At 45.0% G+C, this 23,461-nt stretch overlaps 1 protein-coding gene across 2 annotated transcripts in view; it reads right to left on the bottom strand.

Annotated features, from left to right (window-relative positions):
• LOC123755284 (alpha-(1,6)-fucosyltransferase) overlaps positions 1–23,461 on the bottom strand; it is a 316,917-nt gene that overhangs the window by 176,001 nt on the left and 117,455 nt on the right. For both annotated transcript variants that reach the window (XM_069327846.1, XM_069327847.1), the window contains exon 2: positions 614–738. In XM_069327846.1, the coding sequence (XP_069183947.1) occupies positions 614–738 (125 nt within the window). The remainder of the gene's footprint in view (positions 1–613; positions 739–23,461) is intronic.

Raw genomic sequence — 23,461 nt, 5'->3', positions numbered from 1 at the left:
AAGCACACAAAAGGACTGTAAAATAAACAGACATACAGACAGACAGACAGACAGACAGAGAGACAGACAGACAGACAGACAGACAGACAGACAGACAGACAGACAGACAGACAGACAGACAGACAGACAGACAGACAGACAGACACCAGGAACCTTTCTCATACAACGGCTCCTCACCCCCCAATTCTAATCTAAATATTCTAGAGACAATATTAAATGCATTGTTAAGACAGATGACAGCCCTAAAACAGCACCTTATTTGAGGACGAAATGAATATCAGTTGCAAATAAAGAAGAACTTAAAGAGTCAGTCACTAACTGCTAGTTGTAACAGCCCGCGAGAACGAAATCCAAGACGTGGAAGAGGCATCAACAGATGTTTTAAGAGTGAAGCTTACTAATAGTGTCCAAATCAACAGACGTTTAAAGAGTGAAGCTTACCAATAGTGTCTAGATCAACAGATGTTTCAAGAGTGAAGCTTACCAATAGTGTCTAGATCAACAGATGTTTCAAGAGTGAAGCTTACCAATAGTGTCTAGATCAACAGATGTTTCAAGAGTGAAGCTTACCAATAGTGTCTAGATCAACAGATGTTTCAAGAGTGAAGCTTACCAATAGCGTCCAGAAGGTTGAGAAGGCTGGTAGAGGCACAGGAGGAACCACACTATCACTCCGGCCAAGATAAGCGCGCTGCCTCCGGGCCACTTGCCCTCTCTTGGCCACTTCAGCATCCTCATCTGAATGTAAAATGGAGGTCGCTATAGTTACAAAGTGGGAGACGCTAACAAATGTTCAGCGGATGGAACAAACAAGATTAGAACATAGGAGTGATAGGATCATGCTCTACGGGTACACAGGACTGTATTAGTAGAGTGTAAGTGTAGACATCTTGTAAATGCACTTCATGAAGTTATGTGTATGAATATAATAGCTAAGGGTTAGACACTGTAGATGACAACACGTTACCTGTCCTCTTGAAAAGAACGTCGCTCTTGGCCGTTTGCCCGTATGGCCGAATATGGACGTAATTTGAAAATGAAAAAATATTGAAAATATATTTGGGATTTTTTTTTCAACAACAGTAAGTCAAGGGTCCTCTGATAGGTTAGGTGGGCAGGAAATTCTCATAAAGTTTCAAAACGTTATGAAAAACGTTAATGGAAAGTTTCTCTTCTAAGCTGTCCGAGGAGGGCCGGACGACTCAAACAGAAAACGGAACAGTACGTCACTTTTGTGAGTCGATTTCATTTCAAATTACGTCCAAATTTGGCCATAGTGCGCATACGAGCCAAAAGTGACGTTATTTTTAAGAGGACGGGTTGATTCAGTACCCAGTTGCAATCACTGTTATCAGTAACAGTGATTGAAAATAACTCCACCACCCAGTACCTAGAGATACAATCACTGTTACTGAATACCACCACCCAGTGCCTAGAGTTACAATCACTGACCTGAACTCCACCACCCAGTACCTAAAGTTACAATCACTGACCCTGAACTCCACCACCCAGTACCTAAAGTTACAATCACTGACCCTGAACACCACCACCCAGTACCTAAAGTTACAATCACTGACCCTGAACTCCACCACCCAGTACCTAGAGTTACAATCACTGACCCTGAACTCCACCACCCAGTACCTAGAGTTACAATCACTGACCCTGAACACCACCACCCAGTACCTAGAGTTACAATCACTGACCCTGAACACCACCACCCAGTACCTAGAGTTACAATCACTGACCCTGAACTCCACCACCCAGTACCTAGAGTTACAATCACTGACCCTGAACACCACCACCCAGTACCTAGAGTTACAATCACTGACCCTGAACACCACCACCCAGTACCTAGAGTTACAATCACTGACCCTGAACACCACCACCCAGTACCTAGAGTTACAATCACTGACCCTGAACTCCACCTCCCAGTACCTAAAGTTACAATCACTGACCCTGAACTCCACCTCCCAGTACCTAAAGTTACAATCACTGACCCTGAACTCCACCACCCAGTACCTAGAGTTACAATCACTGACCCTGAACTCCACCACCCAGTACCTAAAGTTACAATCACTGACCCTGAACTCCACCTCCCAGTACCTAAAGTTACAATCACTGACCCTGAACTCCACCACCCAGTACCTAGAGTTACAATCACTGACCCTGAACACCACCACCCAGTACCTAGAGTTACAATCACTGACCCTGAACTCCACCTCCCAGTACCTAAAGTTACAATCACTGACCCTGAACTCCACCTCCCAGTACCTAGAGTTACAATCACTGACCCTGAACTCCACCACCCAGTACTCAGAGTTACAATCACTGTAACAGAACACCAGCACCCAGAGTTACAATCATTGTTGTAATCACCTAATTACCACAAATTTATCATTGTTAAACATCATGCTATTTTCTGTTACCAAATCAAACACTTTATTAATATTGGCTTGAAGTTTTTAAGTCTTATACAAAAGTCTAATACAAAAGCAGTTTTTATGTTTTTTGTCATCTGCAAAAGATGCCACAAAGCTGTAATTTGTAATTTCGTCTGTATCTGATAAGAAAAAGTGAAAAAGCCTTGGAACAGGGATCGTGCCCTGAAGGTATAAAACTTTTCGCTCTGAATGGACTTGAGTTTGTTTGATTGACTGCTATACTTTGCATTTTGTTTAAAAAGAAATTGAATATCTATCGTCCTATTTTACCTGTTATTCCTATTGATCACACTTTATGGGTTATTACTCCAAAGATCACATTTATCAAATGCATTTGCAAAGATCGTGTATATTACATCGGCATTTTGTTTTTCTTCTAATGCATGCATGACTTTCGTATACTGGTTTCGTAACTGCAAAAGACACGATCTCCCCGCTCAAGTCTATGTTGTCAGGGGTTGTGGAGATCATTGTTCTATGTAAAACTAGATATCTTACCCCTGATCACTCTTTCAAAAACTTATATTATGTGTGATATTAGTGCGACTGGTCTATAGTTTTTAACCAGTGCTTTGTTTCCTCCCTTGTGTAGTACAGCTGCCTCTGTTAATTTTAGTGCTTCTGGCATCTCCCACAGTATTCTCTGCTAATTTTAGTGCTTCTGGCATCTCCCACAGTATTCTCTGTTAATTTTAGTGCTTCTGGCATCTCCCACAGTATTCTCTGTTAATTTTAGTGCTTCTGGTATCTCCCACAGTATTCTCTGCTAATTTTAGTGCTTCTGGTATCTCCCACAGTATTCTCTGCTAATTTTAGTGCTTCTGGCATCTTCCCATTAATCCATGCTAATTTAATTCACTACTAATTTAAGTGCTTCTGGTATCTCCCCAATATTCTTTATAAATATGGAATTCATGTCTGAACTCGGGGCTGAATGCATGGCTATGATGTCATTTTTCACTTTCAATTCTGCAGCGTTCGTGTTGATATTAGTTATACTGTTAGGGATTTGGATGTCATTTATAAAGACGGTGTTCGTGTCTTTCACTTGTTTCAGGCGTCTGTAATCGTCTACGTTCTCTTTCTAAGTGGTTCCTGTTTCTGACCTTCCACAAAAGAACGTTTCAAACAGACTTTGTATGCTTTGGGAGTTAACTGTTCTATTCCAAGCGTGGGAGTTTTCTTATTAAAGGCTGTGTCCCTTGGTATGTTTACAACTTCTATGTTGGCTTTTTCCAAGTCAATCATCTTATTATTAAAATCGTGATCAGAGTATTTGGAATCTGAGATTAAAATATTCGTAACTCTTTCTTCATTGTTTGTAAAGATCAGATCTAGATTATTTTCGTTTTTAGATGGCTCTGTTATTTGTTGATTCAGCGAAAATTTGTCACAGATTCTAAGTAGTTCTTTGACCTGTGGTTTATTATTTCCAGGATGATTTTCTGGTATTATATTTTTGTTTGTTATTGTCCATCTTAGCCAGAGCAAGGAGGAAATATCTGGTGTTGGGTTTGTCAGATTATCGAGGCTATTCTCTATTTTGTTTATGTATTTTGTGAATTCCTCACCCATTGTTTCTGACGGTTTTTATATTAGAGTAATAACTGCGTTTCTTCTCTATTTTATTCCAAGTATCTCTACTGTCTCATTTATAGAGTTTAGGAGCTCTCAGCATACAAGATCCTCTCAAATCTACAAATCTACTTTGATCAATTTACTCTATCACATTTATATAAATTATATTCTGGTAGCCAGATCTCACTGTCCATACATATCCCAGCATGGGTTTGTGCGAGAGTGCGTCTGAAGAGGTCATATATGAACGGCATAAACATATCTGTCAGTAGAACTATTAACATACTTTGCGTCATTATATAACGGAATGTGAAAAATCGCGGAATGCAGAGATAACACCGTCAGTGGAGTCCAGGAAATGTGCAAGTACTTCATTCATAATAATGTACTGCCAGGAGTCTTAGGCAAGTATCCAAAATTTGCTTACTGTAGGTGCAGCCTGCACATGACTGTAAAGCTGCCTCCCAGTTGGGTGGGTGTGGAGCAAATGACTGTAAAGCTGCCGCCCAGTTGGGTGGGTGTGGAGTACATGACTAAAGCTGCCGCCCAGTTGGGTGGGTGTGGAGCAAATGACTGTAAAGCTGCCGCCCAGTTGGGTGGGTGTGGAGCAAATGACTGTAAAGCTGCCGCCCAGTTGGGTGGGTGTGGAGCACATGACTGTAAAGCTGCCGCCCAGTTGGGTGGGTGTGGAGCAAATGGCTGTAAAGCTGCCGCCCAGTTGGGTGGGTGTGGAGCAAATGACTGTAAAGCTGCCGCCCAGTTGGGTGGATGTGGAGCACATGACTAAAGCTGCCGCCCAGTTGGGTGGGTGTAGAGCAAGACTCGTAACTGTGTGACTCACCATAGATGTAAAGTGCGTTGTATAGTGACTGTTGTGAGCCTCTTGTTGAATCACTTGTGATATTAAAAGATCATTCATATGGATATGTATTTGTGTACATCGATGTAAATATATATATACATGTATATATAACATTAACAACTGTGTAACTAGCTTCAAAAGATTGTCACTTGCTTAGCTAAACGAACTCTGGGGTTCAGTTCCTGAACTGATTTGAATCCTCTGTAACCCTTTCCACCACCGCCCACGGGATGGGTATGGGGTGCATAATAAAGAATACTATATGAACGGTACGTTGTTTTTTGCCTTTTTTTTATGCTTTATTTGTTGGCAAAGATAAATTACGTTACTCATCTGATATTTTTATTTATTTCTTTATATACTTATTTAGTGGATTTTTTGACAGCCTTTTTAGGGAAATTTGTTTTTCGTGGTATTGTGGGTTTATTCTGACCTGTTCTTGTTGTTGCTTATCGTAGTTTTAGCTCTGTTGTGGGGTATAGCTGGTAGCTGTGACTCTGGTGTGGGGTATAGCTGGTAGCTGTGACTCTGGTGTGGGGTATAGCTGGTAGCTGTGACTCTGGTGTGGGGTATAGCTGGTAGCTGTGACTCTGTTGTGGGGTATAGCTGGTAGCTGTGACTCTGTTGTGGTGTATAGCTAGTAGCTGTGACTCTGTTGTGGTGTACAGCTGGTAGCTGTGACTCTGTTGTGGGGTATAGCTGGTAGCTGTGACTCTGTTGTGGGGTATAGCTGGTAGCTGTGACTCTGTTGTGGTGTTCAGCTGGTAGCTGTGACTCTGTTGTGGGGTATAGCTGGTAGCTGTGACTCTGTTGTGGGGTATAGCTGGTTGCTGTGACCCTGTTGTGGGGTATAGCTGGTAGCTGTGACTCTGTTGTGGGGTATAGCTGGTAGCTGTGACTCTGTTGTGGGGTATAGCTGGTAGCTGTGACTCTGTTGTGGGGTATAGCTGGTAGCTGTGACCCTGTTGTGGGGTATAGCTGGTAGCTGTGACTCTGTTGTGGTGTACAGCTGGTAGCTGTGACTCTGGTGTGGGGTATAGCTGGTAGCTGTGACTCTGTTGTGGGGTATAGCTGGTAGCTGTGACTCTGTTGTGGTGTATAGCTGGTAGCTGTGACTCTGTTGTGGGGTATAGCTGGTAGCTGTGACTCTGTTGTGGGGTATAGCTGGTAGCTGTGACTCTGTTGTGGGGTATAGCTGGTAGCTGTGACTCTGTTGTGGGGTATAGCTGGTAGCTGTGACTCTGTTGTGGGGTACAGCTGGTAGCTGTGACTCTGGTGTGGGGTATAGCTGGTAGCTGTGACTCTGTTGTGGGGTATAGCTGGTAGCTGTGACTCTGTTGTGGGGTATAGCTGGTAGCTGTGACTCTGTTGTGGGGTATAGCTGGTAGCTGTGACTCTGTTGTGGTGTACAGCTGGTAGCTGTGACTCTGGTGTGGGGTATAGCTGGTAGCTGTGACTCTGGTGTGGGGTACAGCTGGTAGCTGTGACTCTGGTGTGGGGTATAGCTGGTAGCTGTGACTCTGTTGTGGGGTATAGCTGGTAGCTGTGACTCTGGTGTGGGGTATAGCTGGTAGCTGTGACTCTGTTGTGGGGTATAGCTGGTAGCTGTGACTCTGTTGTGGGGTATAGCTGGTAGCTGTGACTCTGTTGTGGGGTATAGCTGGTAGCTGTGACTCTGTTGTGGGGTATAGCTGGTAGCTGTGACTCTGGAGTGGGGTATAGCTGGTAGCTGAGACTCTGTTGTGGGGTATAGCTGGTAGCTGTGACTCTGTTGTGGGGTATAGCTGGTAGCTGAGACTCTGGTGTGGGGTATAGCTGCTAGCTGTGACTCTGTTGTGGGGTATAGCTGGTAGCTGTGACTCTGTCGTGGGGTATAGCTGGTAGCTGTGACTCTGTCGTGGGGTATAGCTGGTAGCTGTGACTCTGGTGTCGGGTATAGCTGGTAGCTGTGACTCTGTTGTGGGGTATAGCTGGTAGCTGTGACTCTGTTGTGGGGTATAGCTGGTAGCTGTGACTCTGGTGTGGGGTATAGCTGGTGGCTGTGACTCTGGTGTGGGGTACAGCTGGTAGCTGTGACTCTGTTGTGGGGTATAGCTGGTAGCTGTGACTCTGTTGTGGGGTATAGCTGGTTGCTGTGACTCTGGTGTGGGGTATAGCTGGTAGCTGTGACTCTGGTGTGGGGTATAGCTGGTAGCTGTGACTCTGGTGTGGGGTATAGCTGGTAGCTGTGACTCTGGTGTGGGGTATAGCTGGTTGCTGTGACTCTGTCGTGGGGTATAGCTGGTAGCTGTGACTCTGTTGTGGGGTATAGCTGGTAGCTGAGACTCTGGTGTGGGGTATAGCTGGTAGCTGTGACTCTGTTGTGGGGTATAGCTGGCAGCTGTGACTCTGGTGTGGGGTATAGCTGGTAGCTGTGACTCTGGTGTGGGGTATAGCTGGTAGCTGTGACTCTGGTGTGGGGTATAGCTGGTAGCTGTGACTCTGGTGTGGGGCACAGCTGGTAGCTGTGACTCTGGTGTGGGGTATAGCTGGTAGCTGTGACTCTGTTGTGGGGTATAGCTGGTAGCTGTGACTCTGTTGTGGGGTATAGCTGGTAGCTGTGACTCTGGTGTGGGGTATAGCTGGTAGCTGTGACTCTGGTGTGGGGTACAGCTGGTAGCTGTGACTCTGTTGTGGGGTATAGCTGGTAGCTGTGACTCTGTTGTGGGGTATAGCTGGTAGCTGTGACTCTGGTGTGGGGTATAGCTGGTAGCTGTGACTCTGGTGTGGGGTATAGCTGGTAGCTGTGACTCTGGTGTGGGGTATAGCTGGTAGCTGTGACTCTGGTGTGGGGTATAGCTGGTTGCTATGACTCTGTCGTGGGGTATAGCTGGTAGCTGTGACTCTGTTGTGGGGTATAGCTGGTAGCTGAGACTCTGGTGTGGGGTATAGCTGGTAGCTGTGACTCTGTTGTGGGGTATAGCTGGCAGCTGTGACTCTGGTGTGGGGTATAGCTGGTAGCTGTGACTCTGGTGTGGGGTATAGCTGGTAGCTGTGACTCTGGTGTGGGGTATAGCTGGTAGCTGTGACTCTGTCGTGGGGTATAGCTGGCAGCTGTGACTCTGGTGTAGGGTATAGCTGGTAGCTGTGACTCTGTTGTGGGGTATAGCTGGTAGCTGTGACTCTGTTGTGGGGTATAGCTGGTAGCTGTGACTCTGTCGTGGGGTATAGCTGGGAGCTGTGACTCTGGTGTGGGGTATAGCTGGTAGCTGTGACTCTGTCGTGGGGTATAGCTGGTAGCTGTGACTCTGGTGTGGGATATAGCTGGTAGCTGTGACTCTGTTGTGGGGTATAGCTGGTAGCTGTGACTCTGGTGTGGGGTATAGCTGGTAGCTGTGACTCTGTCGTGGGGTATAGCTGGGAGCTGTGACTCTGCTGTGGGGTATAGCTGGTAGCTGTGACTCTGTTGTGGGGTATAGCTGGTAGCTGTGACTCTGGTGTGGGGTACAGCTGGTAGCTGTGACTCTGGTGTGGGGTATAGCTGGTAGCTGTGACTCTGTTGTGGGGTATAGCTGGTAGCTGTGACTCTGTTGTGGGGTATAGCTGGTAGCTGTGACTCTGTTGTGGGGTATAGCTGGTAGCTGTGACTCTGGTGTGGGGTATAGCAGGTAGCTGTGACTCTGGTGTGGGGTATAGCTGGTAGCTGTGACTCTGTTGTGGGGTATAGCTGGTAGCTGTGACTCAGTTGTGGGGTATAGCTGGTAGCTGTGACTCTGTTGTGGGGTATATCTGGTAGTTGTGACTCTGTTGTGGTGTATAGCTGGTAGCTGTGACTCTGTTGTGGGGTATAGCTGGTAGCTGTGACTCAGTTGTGGGGTATAGCTGGTAGCTGTGACTCTGTTGTGGGGTATATCTGGTAGTTGTGACTCTGTTGTGGTGTATAGCTGGTAGCTGTGACTCTGGTGTGGGGTATAGCTGGTAACTGTGGCTCTGTTGTGGGGTATAGCCGGTAGCTGTGACTCTGTTGAGGGGTATAGCTGGTAGCTGTGACTCTGTTGTGGGGTATAGCTGGTAGCTGTGGCTCTGTTGTGGGGTATAGCTGGTAGCAGTGACTCTGGTGTGGGGTATAGCTGGTAGCTGTGATTCTGGTGTGGGGTATAGCTGGTAGCTGTGACTCTGTTGGGGGTATAGCTGGTAGCTGTGACTCTGGTGTGGGGTATAGCTGGTAGCTGTGACTCTGTTGTGGGGTACAGCTGGTAGCTGTGACTCTGGTGTGGGGTATAGCTGATAGCTGCGACTCTGTTGTGGGGTATAGCTGGTAGCTGTGACTCTGTTGTGGGGTATAGCTGGTAGCTGTGGCTCTGTTGTGGGGTATAGCTGGTAGCTGTGACTCTGGTGTGGGGTATAGCTGGTAGCTGTGACTCTGTTGTGGTGTATAGCTGGTAGCTGTGACTCTGTTGTGTGGTATAGCTGGTAGCTGTGACTCTGGTGTGGGGTATAGCTGGTAGCTGTGACTCTGTTGTGGTGTATAGCTGGTAGCTGTGACTCTGGTGTTGGGTATAGCTGGTAGCTGTGACTCTGGTGTGGGGTATAGCTGGTAGCTGTGACTCTGTTGTGGGGTATAGCTGGTAGCTGTGACTCTGGTGTGGGGTATAGCTGGTAGCTGTGACTCTGGTGTGGGGTATAGCTGGTAGCTGTGACTCTGTTGTGGGGTATAGCTGGCAGCTGTGACTCTGTTGTGGTGTATAGCTGGTAGCTGTGACTCTGTTGTGGTGTATAGCTGGTAGCTGTGACTCTGGTGTGGGGTATAGCTGGTAGCTGTGACTCTGGTGTCATGTATTCGCCCAGTTCCACCTTTTGAAACCTCTTGCATCTGGCTCTAAAAAAATTATTTGACTTTTTTCCAAAGCCCTTTTTCCTGTTTGCCATTTTGTTTGTTGTAGCTTTTTGAGCCTTTTACGTCAAATTTTAGTTACTGTACGTTATACCGTTTTCTTTCTTCTAGTGAGGTGTTGCACATAACAGAATGGAAATACCTGCATGTTCTTCCTAAACGACATTTTCCCTTCCTCAGTAAATTCTGACATTTTCTGGGATGATGGGTAACCGCATGCTTATTTCTTTTTCTTTCTAGAATTTCTATTCCTGCAAATGTTCGCTATCTGTGCTGTGTCTTACACTTTCCAGTCTGCTGCCATGTGTATTCGTGTGCCCTGACTCAGAGTTTACACTTTCCTAAGCTTGTGTTTCTTGTGCAGTTTCAGTTCCATCCCTGTCAACACTTTCAACCGTTGCGCCAGGCTAATATTTTGGCCCACTCTGCCTGAATAGCTGGCTGTGAGAGGATGGTCTCTCAAGATTATCCCACACCTGACTTGAATGGCTCATTGCAGTGCACAGTGCACCGATCTCGTGCCTAGCCCTATCTCTGTTACCCCTGGATAGTAAACTGTCATGTTGGGTATCTCCAGGTTGCCCACTTAACCAGGAATACGTTTATAATACGGAGGCCGCCGTATGTCCAGGCAGCGAGTAGATACAGGGAAGTTAAGCATACTTGCCACAGGGTCAGTGAGTACATAGGAGGTGCCAGGCGTGAGAGAGAGAGGGGATGCCAGCGAGGCGACAGATCTGACCTCTGGGGTCAGCCTCAACCGGCGCAATGGAGAATAACAACTGTGACGTGGTCGTGACGTGTTCATGACGTCACCTCTGTTACTGATCATGGAACGATCAATATGATTGGTTTCCGCTCTTTTGCTGCAATGCCATTGAATAAATTGTAATCCCTTGTGTTGTGTCTCATGAGATCCCCTGTAGCCGAGGCAAGGGTACTCATGTGAGGAAGTTCGTAGCTAGTGGATGTGTCCTGTTCTGTCTATCGGCCAATAGACTGAACACCGTCCATTCCTCACCGTCAAGTTAAATTCAGCGTCTTTTCGATATACCAACGCTCACCCGGGATCGCGATCGTGACTATATTGTTCAGAAGCCTAGTGACAAATCACCAGAGCGAAACAGACTGGTATCAGGTAACCCCTGGTAACAAGAGATCGTTGTGAGTGACCTAGAGTAAACTAAGGAGTGCCGCTGCCTAAGTAACCTGCGAGTGACTTTACCACAGTGTACCGCATGGTACCATATAACCTGCAGCCGCCAGCCGCCTCTGTCCAGAGCGTGTAGCTAGCCTCGAGCCGCCAGCCGCCAGCCGCCTCTGCCCAGAGCGTGTAGCTAGCCTCGAGCCGCCAGCCGCCAGCCGCCTCTGTCCAGAGCGTGTAGCTAGCCTCGAGCCGCCAGCCGCCTCTGTCCAGAGCGTGTAGCTAGCCTCGAGCCGCCAGCCGCTAGCCGCCCTGCCTCACTGTACTACGTGTTGTCACCACCCTTACTCACCGCCAGTGCCATCAAGTACTCACCTAGTTGTACTCACCTATTTGTGTTTGCGGGGGTTGAGCTCTGGCTCTTTGGTCCCGCCTCTCAACCGTCAATCAACAGGTGTACAGATTCCTGAACCTATCGGGCTCTGTCATATCTACATTTGAAACTGTGTATGGAGTCAGCCTCCACCACATCACCCGCTAATGCATTCCATTTTCAACCACTCTGACACTAAAAAAGTTCTTTCTAATATCTCTGTGGCTCATTTGGGCACTCAGTTTCCACCTGTGTCCCCTTGTGCGTGTTCCCTTGTGTTAAATAGACTGTCTTTATCTACCCTATCAATTCCCTTCAGAATCTTGAATGTGGTGATCATGTCCCCCCTAACTCTTCTGTCTTCCAGCGAAGTGAGGTTTAATTCCCGTAGTCTCTCCTCGTAGCTCATACCTCTCAGCTCGGGTACTAGGCTGGTGGCAAACCTTTGAACCTTTTCCAGTTTAGTCTTATCCTTGACTAGATATGGACTCCATGCTGGGGCTGCATACTCCAGGATTGGCCTGACATATGTGGTATACAAAGTTCTGAATGATTCTTTACACAAGTTTCTGAATGCCGTTCGTATGCTGGCCAGCCTGGCATATGCCGCTGATGTTATCCGCTTGATATGTGCTGCAGGAGACAGGTCTGGCGTGATATCAACCCCCAAGTCTTTTTCCTTCTCTGACTCCTGAAGAATTTCCACTCCCAGATGATACCTTGTATCTGGCCTCCTGCTCCCTACACCTATCTTCATTACATTACATTTGGTTGGGTTAAACTCTAACAACCATTTGTTCGACCATTCCTTCAGCTTGTCTAGGTCTTCTTGAAGCCTCAAACAGTCCTCTTCTGTTTTAATCCTTCTCATGTGTGTGTGTGCGTGTGTCTGTCTGTTAGACATAGAGCGCGCCCTCCTGCGAATATTCTCCGTGTCAAGTACGGTTTGTGGGAAAGCCTGTCGCCAATGGTCTCACGTCAGAACGAGCGAAACCAGCTGTCAGGCCACCTACGAGTTCTTGCATAAATGTGCCCGAGTGAGTGAAAAAGAGAGGTAACCTACCTGTACGTATAAGATCTTGTTATTGTATTATTGTGTCTGTCTGTGTTGATCTGAGGGATCAACCACAGTTCTCACATTCATATACCTGACACAGGTATACGTGGAGACCTAGACACCCGACGGTGTATGCGTGTTTATCTGTGTGGTACAGCGACATTACACTCGTCTGTGAATGTGAGCTTCACATACACCACACATTTAGTTATTGTGTGATATTATTATTATTGTTCATGTTTATTGCCTGTTTCATTGTGATTTATTGCGCATCATCATTACCCGAGTATCCGGTTGGAACTCTTGTGATTCTTTTGCACACCGGCAGTTAGGTTTGCCGTGTTAATGATTGACTGTCAACTGTGTTATGTTAGGTGGTTCTCCACGAGTGGATCCGAATCGATTAACCAGACGTCAAGAGTCTCGCTAATGCAACCACAGCCTTTCTGACGCCAAACTAAAGTAAATCAAGCACCCTGTGTATCAGTGGTTAAGTTAGTAAATAAACTACTGTTAAGCTTTATGCGGTGTTTCCGTTGAACCACTTCTGAACACTACCAACTATTTACTCAAGCCTTCAGCTCCAGGTGTCTTCAACACCGAGTTGCCTATTATTCACTAAACTATAAATGTGATGAGGACCCTAGGAGTCCCTTAAAGTGTTAAAGCATTGAGGAGATTCCACCGATCAACGTGGACCAGGACCAGGTGAGGCTAGTCTGAGAAGAGACCTTCAAGGACTCTAACTCGACCTTGCTCCCAGGCCCTGTACGGTTGCTCTCGTATTTTCTCTGCTGATTCCGACAGCTTCGTGAAGCGTCTGCCACATGCACATTGGCAACATACGCATTGCAGTCGGGAAAGCAAAATAGAAAACCCCCCAAACTGGCATGCTTACTGAGGAAATATTTGTTACTGTCATGAAGCCGTAAAAACTACCAAGGAGATTTTGTTGTATGTTCCAAGCTTCAAAGCGTTGTTACATTCCCAACCAATATTCCTTTCTCAAAGGCATTTAATTGTATGTACAAAGAACGTGGAATCTGTATATATAACAAGTAGTTCCTATTGCTTGATACTGAATTGCTTATTGCAGTAATATGTTCACTTAAATACGGCCATAATGCCTTTATTTACTGGAGGTCAGGTGTGGTTGTGTTGGGAGGACGACACATGGTTGCCAAGTGTTTCTTGTCGTTTGTGTGTACTTCGTATTTTGTTCGTTAGGAACCATAAAGTACGAAACCAAAATAAATTAAATGAGACGTATTAGTTGAGAGAACGAACTGTACTGTGAACCACGTCGTTATTCGTCCAATAACTTGACGTTAAATAAAAAGGTTATTACAATGACCCAAAAATAAACCCCCGGTACATCTGGCAGCGTTCCCAGACAAATTTAACAAACGTATCAACCCCTCTAGACCCTACACACTACAATGTGAATATCTTATGAAAGTAAAACAAAAATATTTGGTCATATAAATTTATAGAGAAAAATTACGAATTTTGGAAAATAATTAAACAATTCTTAGCACCAAACTTTGGCTACAGTGAGTTGAGAAAAGGACATAGACCCACATGATGCCTTCCCAACACAAAAAATATATATAAAACAAAAATAAATCTTGACTTAAAGCCATTAGTTAAAAATATGGAGGTCACAGGAAATATTACTAAAAAATCTATAAGCCAAACTTTTCATGATGGGAGATAAAACAAACAAAGAGGGGGGGGGGGAATTTACCATTATAACACCCCAAAAGTCAAAGTAATATAAGGAAAAAACGTTTAAAACGAAGCATATAATATAGGAAGTAATTATAAATTTTAATACCTGTACTTACCGTGTGGCGAGTTGCCTAATGCAAGTATTCCCAGGTGGTACAGGTACATGTGGTACAGGTGTGAGTACCACATGTGTACACACCTGAGAGGTGTCAAGAGGTGTCCACAGCTGTATATATATATATATATATATATATATATATATATATATATATATATATATATATATATATATATATATAATATATATATATATGTACATATATATATATATATATATATATATATATATATATATATATATATATATATATATATATATATATATATATAATCACAGAACACAAAATTATACAAAACATATTTGCCATTGCCATAGTTTAGGTTGCCATACTTCAGGTTGAGATTCTTTAGGTTGCCATACTTTAGATTGCCATTGTTTAGGTATAATGAGTTGACAAAAGTGGCAATTCACACTCTGCAACTCCAACAAAGTGTTTACATATTTGATAAGACAGGTAACTGGGAAGGTCTGTGGGAGAAGGTCGCTCGCTGAGGTCCCCGCCCCAGCATGTGGTAGCCACACACATGTGGTACAGATGTGAGTACCACATGTGTACACACCTGAGAGGTGTCAAGAGGTGTCCAAAGCTGTATATATATATATATATATATATATATATATATATATATATATATATATATATATATATATATATATATATATATATATATATATATATGTCGTACCTAATAGCCAGAACGCACTTCTCGGCCTACTATCCAAGGCCCGATTTGCCTAATAAGCCAAGTTTTCCTGAATTAATATATTTTCTCTAACTTTTTTCTTATGAAATGATAAAGCTACCCATTACATTACGAATGAGGTAAAAAAAAATTTATTGGAGTTAAAATTAACGTAGATATATGACCGAACCTAACCAACCCTACCTAACCTAACCTAACCTATCTTTATAGGTTATGTTAGGTTAGGTAGCCGAAAATGTTAGGTTAGGTTAGGTTAGGTAGGTTAGGTAGACGAAAAACAATTAATTCATGAAAACTTGGCTTATTAGGCAAATCGGGCCTTGCATAGTAGGCATAGAAGTGAGTTCTGGCTACTAGGTACGACATATATATATATATATATATGTCGTACCTAGTAGCCAGAACGCACTTCTCTGCCTACTATGCACGGCCCGATTTGACAAATAAGCCAAGTTTTCATGAATTAATTATTTTTCGGCTACCTAACTAATTTTTCTACCTAACCTAACTTTTTCGGCTACCTAACATAACCTAACCTATAAAGATAGGTTAGGTTGGGTAGGTTTTTTTTTTAAATTAGAGAAAATATATTAATTCAGGAAAACTTGGCTTATTAGGAAAATCGGGCCTTGCATAGTAGGCCGAGTACGACATTCTGGCTACTAGGTACAACATATATATATGTCGTACCTAATAGCCAGAACGCACTTCTCAGCCTACTATGCAAGGCCCGATTTGCCAAATAAGCCAAGTTTTCATGAATTAATATATTTTCTCTAATTTTTTTCTTATGAAATGATAAAGCTACCCATTTCATTATGTATGAGGTCATTTTTTTTTTATTGGAGTTAAAATTGACGTAGATATATGACCGAATCTAACCAACCCTACCTAACCTAACCTAACCTATCTTTATAGGTTAGGTTACGTTAAGTACCCGAAAAAGTTAGGTTAGGTTAGGTTAGGTAGTCGAAAAACAATTAATTCATGATAACTTGGCTTATTAGGCAAATTGGGCCTTGCATAGTAGGCTCAGAAGTGCGTTCTGGCTACTAGGTACGACATATATATATATATATATATATATATATATATATATATATATATATATATATATATATATATATATATATATATATATATATATTAGTATATTTTGGTAGCAGTCTTTCCTGTAGACATATATTATTAAATATGACCGAAAAAGTAAGATTAATAATTCTAACACGAATTTTCTCAATCTTTCGTACATTTCTTTTCACTGTTGGTGGTAATTCAAAAATCAATTCTCCAAAATTCATTTTTATTTCTAGTCTGACGCGACACTTGAGGATTTCTTCTAGTAGAAATCCTAGTAAACAACACAGAAATCATCGATAAATACAGCGATAGCAGGCGGCTTGACGTTTGCGAGGCATTACACATCAAGAAGTCAACACCAGCAATCAACAGCCAATTAATGCACAACTATATTCTACCCACCTCAAGACTCCGCTCCAATATAGAAGCATCAAGAAATATGGACCAATAGGCTTTCTACAATCACTTCTATTCAATACCCATTGTTTCATGTTCTGGCTTGTGTTGATGAAATTAATACCTTATTAAATACCACCTCACCCCATCCACCTCACTCAAATGTAGATATAAACAAAATCGGAGATGTGTAAGTTCTATTCAGTTGTGTATGTGTTAACTAAAGTCTTTGAAAATGTAATAAGTTTTACGAAACGCGCTCAAGTGTCGCGTCAGACTAGAAATAAAAATGAATTTTGGAGAATTGATTTTTGAATTACCACCAACAGGGGAAAGAAATGTACGAAAGATTGAGAAAATTCGTGTTAGAATTATTAATCTTACTTTTTCGGTCATATTTAATAATATATATATATATATATATATATATATATATATATATATATATATATATATATATATATATATATATATATTTATATTTTGGTAGCAGTCTTTCTTGTAAACATATGTTGTTGAATATGACCGAAAGGGTGAGATTAATGATTCTAACACGAATTTTCCCAATATTTCTTACGTTTTTCGTCATTGTCGGGAGTAGTTAAAAAATTAACACTCCAAATTTAATTTTCTCATTTTTATTTAATGTCTGATACCTAAATGGGTTTCGCAAGGACTTCTCACATTTTCAAAGACAGGTTTTTACACACATCATCTCGTGCTTATATTCGTTTTTGGGTGAGGTGATATGACAAAAATGTTTTTTGGTGAGGTGACAAAAGACAAAACACGAAACAATGGGTATATTGCATATTTGCTGCGTCAATATTGCTCTTGCTGCTTCTATTTTCGTTCGGGGTCTTGAAATGGGTAGAATAGAGTTATGCGATAATTGTCTGTTGATTGCTGGTGTTGACTTTTTCATGTGTAGGGCCTCGCTGATGTCGAATCTCCTACGACCGCTGCATCTATCGATGATTTGTGTTGCTTGTTACCACCTAACTCAGGCAGCTCCTCCACACAGCTCAGGCAGCTCCACCACACACCTCAGACAGCTCCTCCACACAACTCAGACAGCTCCTCCACACAACTCAGGCAGCTCCTCCACACAACTCAGGCAGCTCCTCCACACAACTCAGGCAGCTCCTCCACACAACTCAGACAGCTCCTCCACTCAACTCAGACAGCTCCTCCACACAACTCTGACAGCTCCTACACACAACTCAGGCAGCTCCTCCACTCAACTCAGACAGCTCCTCTACACAACTCTGACAGCTCCACCACACAACTCAGACAGCTCCACCACACAACTCTGACAGCTCCTCTACACAACTCAGACAGCTCCACCACTCAACTCAGACAGCGCCACCACTCAACTCAGGCAGCTCCTCCACTCAACTCACACAGCTCCTCTACACAACTCAGGCAGCTCCACCACTCAACTCAGACAGCTCCACCACACAACTCTGACAGCTCCACCACACAACTCAGGCAGCTCCACCACACAACTCTGACAGCTCCTCTACACAACTCAGACAGCTCCACCACTCAACTCAGACAGCTCCACCACTCAACTCTGACAGCTCCTCTACACAATTCAGACAGCTCCACCACACAACTCAGGCAGCTCCACCACACAACTCAGACAGCTCCACCACACACCTCAGGCAGCTCCACCACACAACTCAGACAGCTCCACCACACAACTCAGACAGCTCCACCACACACCTCAGGCAGCTCCACCACACAACTCAGGCAGCTCCACCACACAACTCAGACAGCTCCACCACACAACTCAGGCAGCTCCACCACACAACACAGGCAGCTCCTCCACACAACTCAGACAGCTCCACCACACAACTCAGGCAGCTCCACCACACAACTCAGACAGCTCCACCACACAACTCAGACAGCTCCACCACACAACTCAGACAGCTCCACCACACAACACAGACAGCTCCACCACACAACTCAGGCAGCTCCACCACACAACTCAGACAGCTCCACCACACAACTCTGACAGCTCCACCACACAACCCAGACAGCTCCACCACTCAATTCTGACAGCTCCACCACACAACACAGACAGCTCCACCACACAACTCTGACAGCTCCACCACACAACTCAGACAGCTCCACCACACAACTCTGACAGCTCCACCACACAACACAGACAGCTCCACCACACAACTCAGACAGCTCCACCACACAACTCTGACAGCTCCACCACTCAACTCTGACAGCTCCTCTACACAATTCAGGCAGCTCCACCACACAACTCAGACAGCTCCACCATTCAACTCAGGCAGCTCCACCACACAACTCAGACAGCTCCACCACACAACTCTGACAGCTCCACCACTCAACTCAGACAGCTCCACCACACAACTCAGGCAGCTCCACCACACAACTCAGGCAGCTCCACCACACAACTCAGACAGCTCCACCACACAACTCAGACAGCTCCACCACTCAACTCAGACAGCTCCACCACACAACTCAGGCAGCTCCACCACACAACTCAGGCAGCTCCACCACACAACTCAAACAGCTCCACCACACAACTCAGACAGCTCCACCACACAACTCAGACAGCTCCACCACTCAACTCAGACAGCTCCACCACTCAACTCTGACAGCTCCTCTACACAATTCAGGCAGCTCCACCACACAACTCAGACAGCTCCACCACTCAACTCAGGCAGCTCCACCACACAACTCAGACAGCTCCACCACACAACTCTGACAGCTCCTCTACACAACTCAGACAGCTCCACCACTCAACTCAGACAGCTCCACCACACAACTCAGACAGCTCCACCACACAACACAGACAGCTCCACCACACAACTCAGACAGCTCCACCACACAACTCTGACAGCTCCTCTACACAACTCAGACAGCTCCACCACTCAACTCAGACAGCTCCACCACACAACTCAGACAGCTCCACCACACACCTCAGGCAGCTCCACCACACAACTCAGGCAGCTCCACCACACAACTCAGACAGCTCCACCACTCAACTCAGACAGCTCCACCACACAACTCAGGCAGCTCCACCACACAACTCAGACAGCTCCACCACACAACTCAGGCAGTTCCACCACACAACTCAGGCAGCTCCACCACACAACTCAGACAGCTCCACCACTCAACTCAGACAGCTCCACCACACAACTCAGGCAGCTCCACCACACAACTCAGACAGCTCCACCACACAACTCAGGCAGCTCCACCACACAACTCAGACAGCTCCACCACACAACTCAGACAGCTCCACCACTCAACTCTGACAGCTCCTCTACACAATTCAGACAGCTCCACCACACAACTCAGGCAGCTCCACCACACAACTCAGACAGCTCCACCACACAACTCAGACAGCTCCACCACACAACACAGACAGCTCCACCACACAACTCAGGCAGCTCCACCACACAACTCAGACAGCTCCACCACACAACTCTGACAGCTCCACCACACAACTCAGACAGCTCCACCACTCAATTCTGACAGCTCCACCACACAACACAGACAGCTCCACCACACAACTCAGACAGCTCCACCACACAACTCAGACAGCTCCACCACACAACTCTGACAGCTCCACCACACAACACAGACAGCTCCACCACACAACTCAGACAGCTCCACCACACAACTCTGACAGCTCCACCACTCAACTCTGACAGCTCCTCTACACAATTCAGGCAGCTCCACCACACAACTCAGACAGCTCCACCACTCAACTCAGGCAGCTCCACCACACAACTCAGACAGCTCCACCACACAACTCTGACAGCTCCTCTACACAACTCAGACAGCTCCACCACTCAACTCAGACAGCTCCACCACACAACTCAGGCAGCTCCACCACACAACTCAGGCAGCTCCACCACACAACTCAGTCAGCTCCACCACACAACTCAGACAGCTCCACCACTCAACTCAGACAGCTCCACCACACAACTCAGGCAGCTCCACCACACAACTCAGGCAGCTCCACCACACAACTCAGGCAGCTCCACCACACAACTCAGACAGCTCCACCACACAACTCAGACAGCTCCACCACTCAACTCAGACAGCTCCACCACTCAACTCTGACAGCTCCTCTACACAATTCAGACAGCTCCACCACACAACTCAGGCAGCTCCACCACACAACTCAGACAGCTCCACCACACACCTCAGGCAGCTCCACCACACAACTCAGGCAGCTCCACCACACAACTCAGACAGCTCCACCACACAACTCAGACAGCTCCACCACACAACTCAGACAGCTCCACCACTCAACTCAGACAGCTCCACCACTCAACTCTGACAGCTCCTCTACACAATTCAGGCAGCTCCACCACACAACTCAGACAGCTCCACCACTCAACTCAGGCAGCTCCACCACACAACTCAGACAGCTCCACCACACAACTCTGACAGCTCCTCTACACAACTCAGACAGCTCCACCACTCAACTCAGACAGCTCCACCACACAACTCAGACAGCTCCACCACACAACTCAGACAGCTCCACCACACAACTCAGACAGCTCCACCACACAACTCTGACAGCTCCTCTACACAACTCAGACAGCTCCACCACTCAACTCAGACAGCTCCACCACACAACTCAGACAGCTCCACCACACAACTCAGACAGCTCCACCACACAACTCAGACAGCTCCACCACACAACTCTGACAGCTCCACCACACAACACAGACAGCTCCACCACACAACACAGGCAGCTCCACCACACAACTCAGGCAGCTCCACCACACAACTCAGGCAGCTCCACCACACAACTCAGGCAGCTCCACCACTCAACTCAGACAGCTCCACCACTCAACTCAGGCAGCTCCACCACACAACTCAGGCAGCTCCACCACTCAACTCAGGCAGCTCCACCACACAACACAGGCAGCTCCACCACACAACTCAGGCAGCTCCACCACACAACTCAGGCAGCTCCACCACACAACTCAGGCAGCTCCACCACACAACTCAGGCAGCTCCACCACACAACTCAGGCAGCTCCACCACTCAACTCAGACAGCTCCACCACTCAACTCAGACAGCTCCACCACACAACTCAGGCAGCTCCACCACTCAACTCAGACAGCTCCACCACTCAACTCAGACAGCTCCACCACACAACTCAGGCAGCTCCTCCACACACCTCAGGCAGCTCCACCACACAACACAGGCAGTTCCTCCACTCAACTCAGACAGCTCCACCACACAACTCAGGCAGCTCCACCACACAACTCAGGCAGCTCCACCACACAACTCAGACAGCTCCACCACACAACACAGGCAGCTCCACCACTCAACTCAGACAGCACCACCACACAACTCAGGCAGCTCCACCACACAACTCAGGAAGCTCCAGTCTTGACCTCCTCCGAGGGCGGAGAGAGAGTTCACTGCAGCTCCAGCCTTGTGTTGGATATAACAGATATAACATATGGATATAAAGGTGTTCTGTGAATAACAGTGTGTTGGATGGCATATATGATCGCATAGTATATATGAAGGAAGTGGATATATGATGGCGTGGTATATATTAATACCGTGATACATATGATAGTATGGTATTTGTAATGAAATGGGTTATATTATGGCATAGTATTTATGATGGTGTGATATATATGATAATGTGATATAAATATATTGGTATAGTATATATGAGAGTTTGGCATATATGATGTATGGAATATATGATAATGTTGTATATATGCTTGTGCAGTATATATGATAGTGTGGTATATGATGGAGCGGGATATATGAAGGTGTGGTATATATGTTAGTGTGGTACATATAATAAAGTGGTATATATAATTACATAGTATATATGATGGTGTGGTGTATGTGATAAGATGGTATACATTATATCATGGTATATGGCATGGCATTGTATATATGAAGGAGTGGTATATATTATAACGTGTTATATGTATTGGCGTGGTATATGTGTTTGTGTGGTATATATGATAGTGTGGTATATATTATGGCATAGTATATATGATGCCGGTGCATATATATATATATATATATATATATATATATATATATATATATATATATATATATATATATATATATATATATATATATATATATTTATATATATATATATATATATATATATATATATATATATATATATATATATATATATATATATATATAAGGTTGTCCAACCGGTTATAGCCGGTTGTCCAGCAGAGAGAGAGCCCCGTTACCTAATGTCCCGCAACTCTGATGAGCCTGTCGGTCGCCCAGACGGAATTACGGTGAACCCCTGGAAGAATGGTAGACAGTTGGTGTGGGACTACACTTGCGTTTCAACTTTAGCCAATACCTATATTGACTTCAGTGCTACACAAGCAGGAGGAGCTGCCAATCACCGGGAAGCGGCCAAGTCACGTAAATACAGAGACCTTGAGCACCACTACAATTTTGTCCCCATTGCCTCAGAGACGCTTGGTGCCTGGGGTAAAAGTGCTGCTAGCTTTTTAAAGGAGTTGGGGTCTAAGCTAATCGAAACAACTAGAGACCCCAGAGCTGCCAGTTTTCTTTTTCAGCGCCTTAGTGTGGCAATCCAGAGAGGAAATGCTCACTGCATCCATGGTTCGTGCCCGCCATCTGAGGAGCTGGAGGAGCTATTCAACTTATGACAAGCAGCCTTGTACCCTGTATGTAATCAATATTGTAACTTTTTTTGTGTAATGACATTTTCAAATAAAGTTAGATAAATATACACACTTAACAAAAGAATAGGGGTGGTAGGAGAAGAAAATATCAAAGTGTTCAGTGAGGATCCAAAAGGTCTTCTCTGAGTACTCTTTATTTTCTTCTCTGAGGCTATGGGTCCCTACATTTGCACCAGAGGTGGTACCCCTTCTAGGTTTTTAAAAAAAAAATATATATATATATATATATATATATATATATATATATATATATATATATATATATATATATATATATATATATATATATATATATATATATATATTGTTGGGGTTTCACCTCTCTTCTCTCTAGTCTGGGGTGAGCAATAGTTATGCTCAAGGTCACTCACCGTAGCCCTGC

This window comes from Procambarus clarkii, chromosome 20, assembly GCF_040958095.1.
Source record: "Procambarus clarkii isolate CNS0578487 chromosome 20, FALCON_Pclarkii_2.0, whole genome shotgun sequence".
In the NCBI taxonomy this organism is placed as follows: domain Eukaryota; kingdom Metazoa; phylum Arthropoda; class Malacostraca; order Decapoda; family Cambaridae; genus Procambarus; species Procambarus clarkii.
This window is presented reverse-complemented; position numbering and strand designations above follow the sequence as displayed.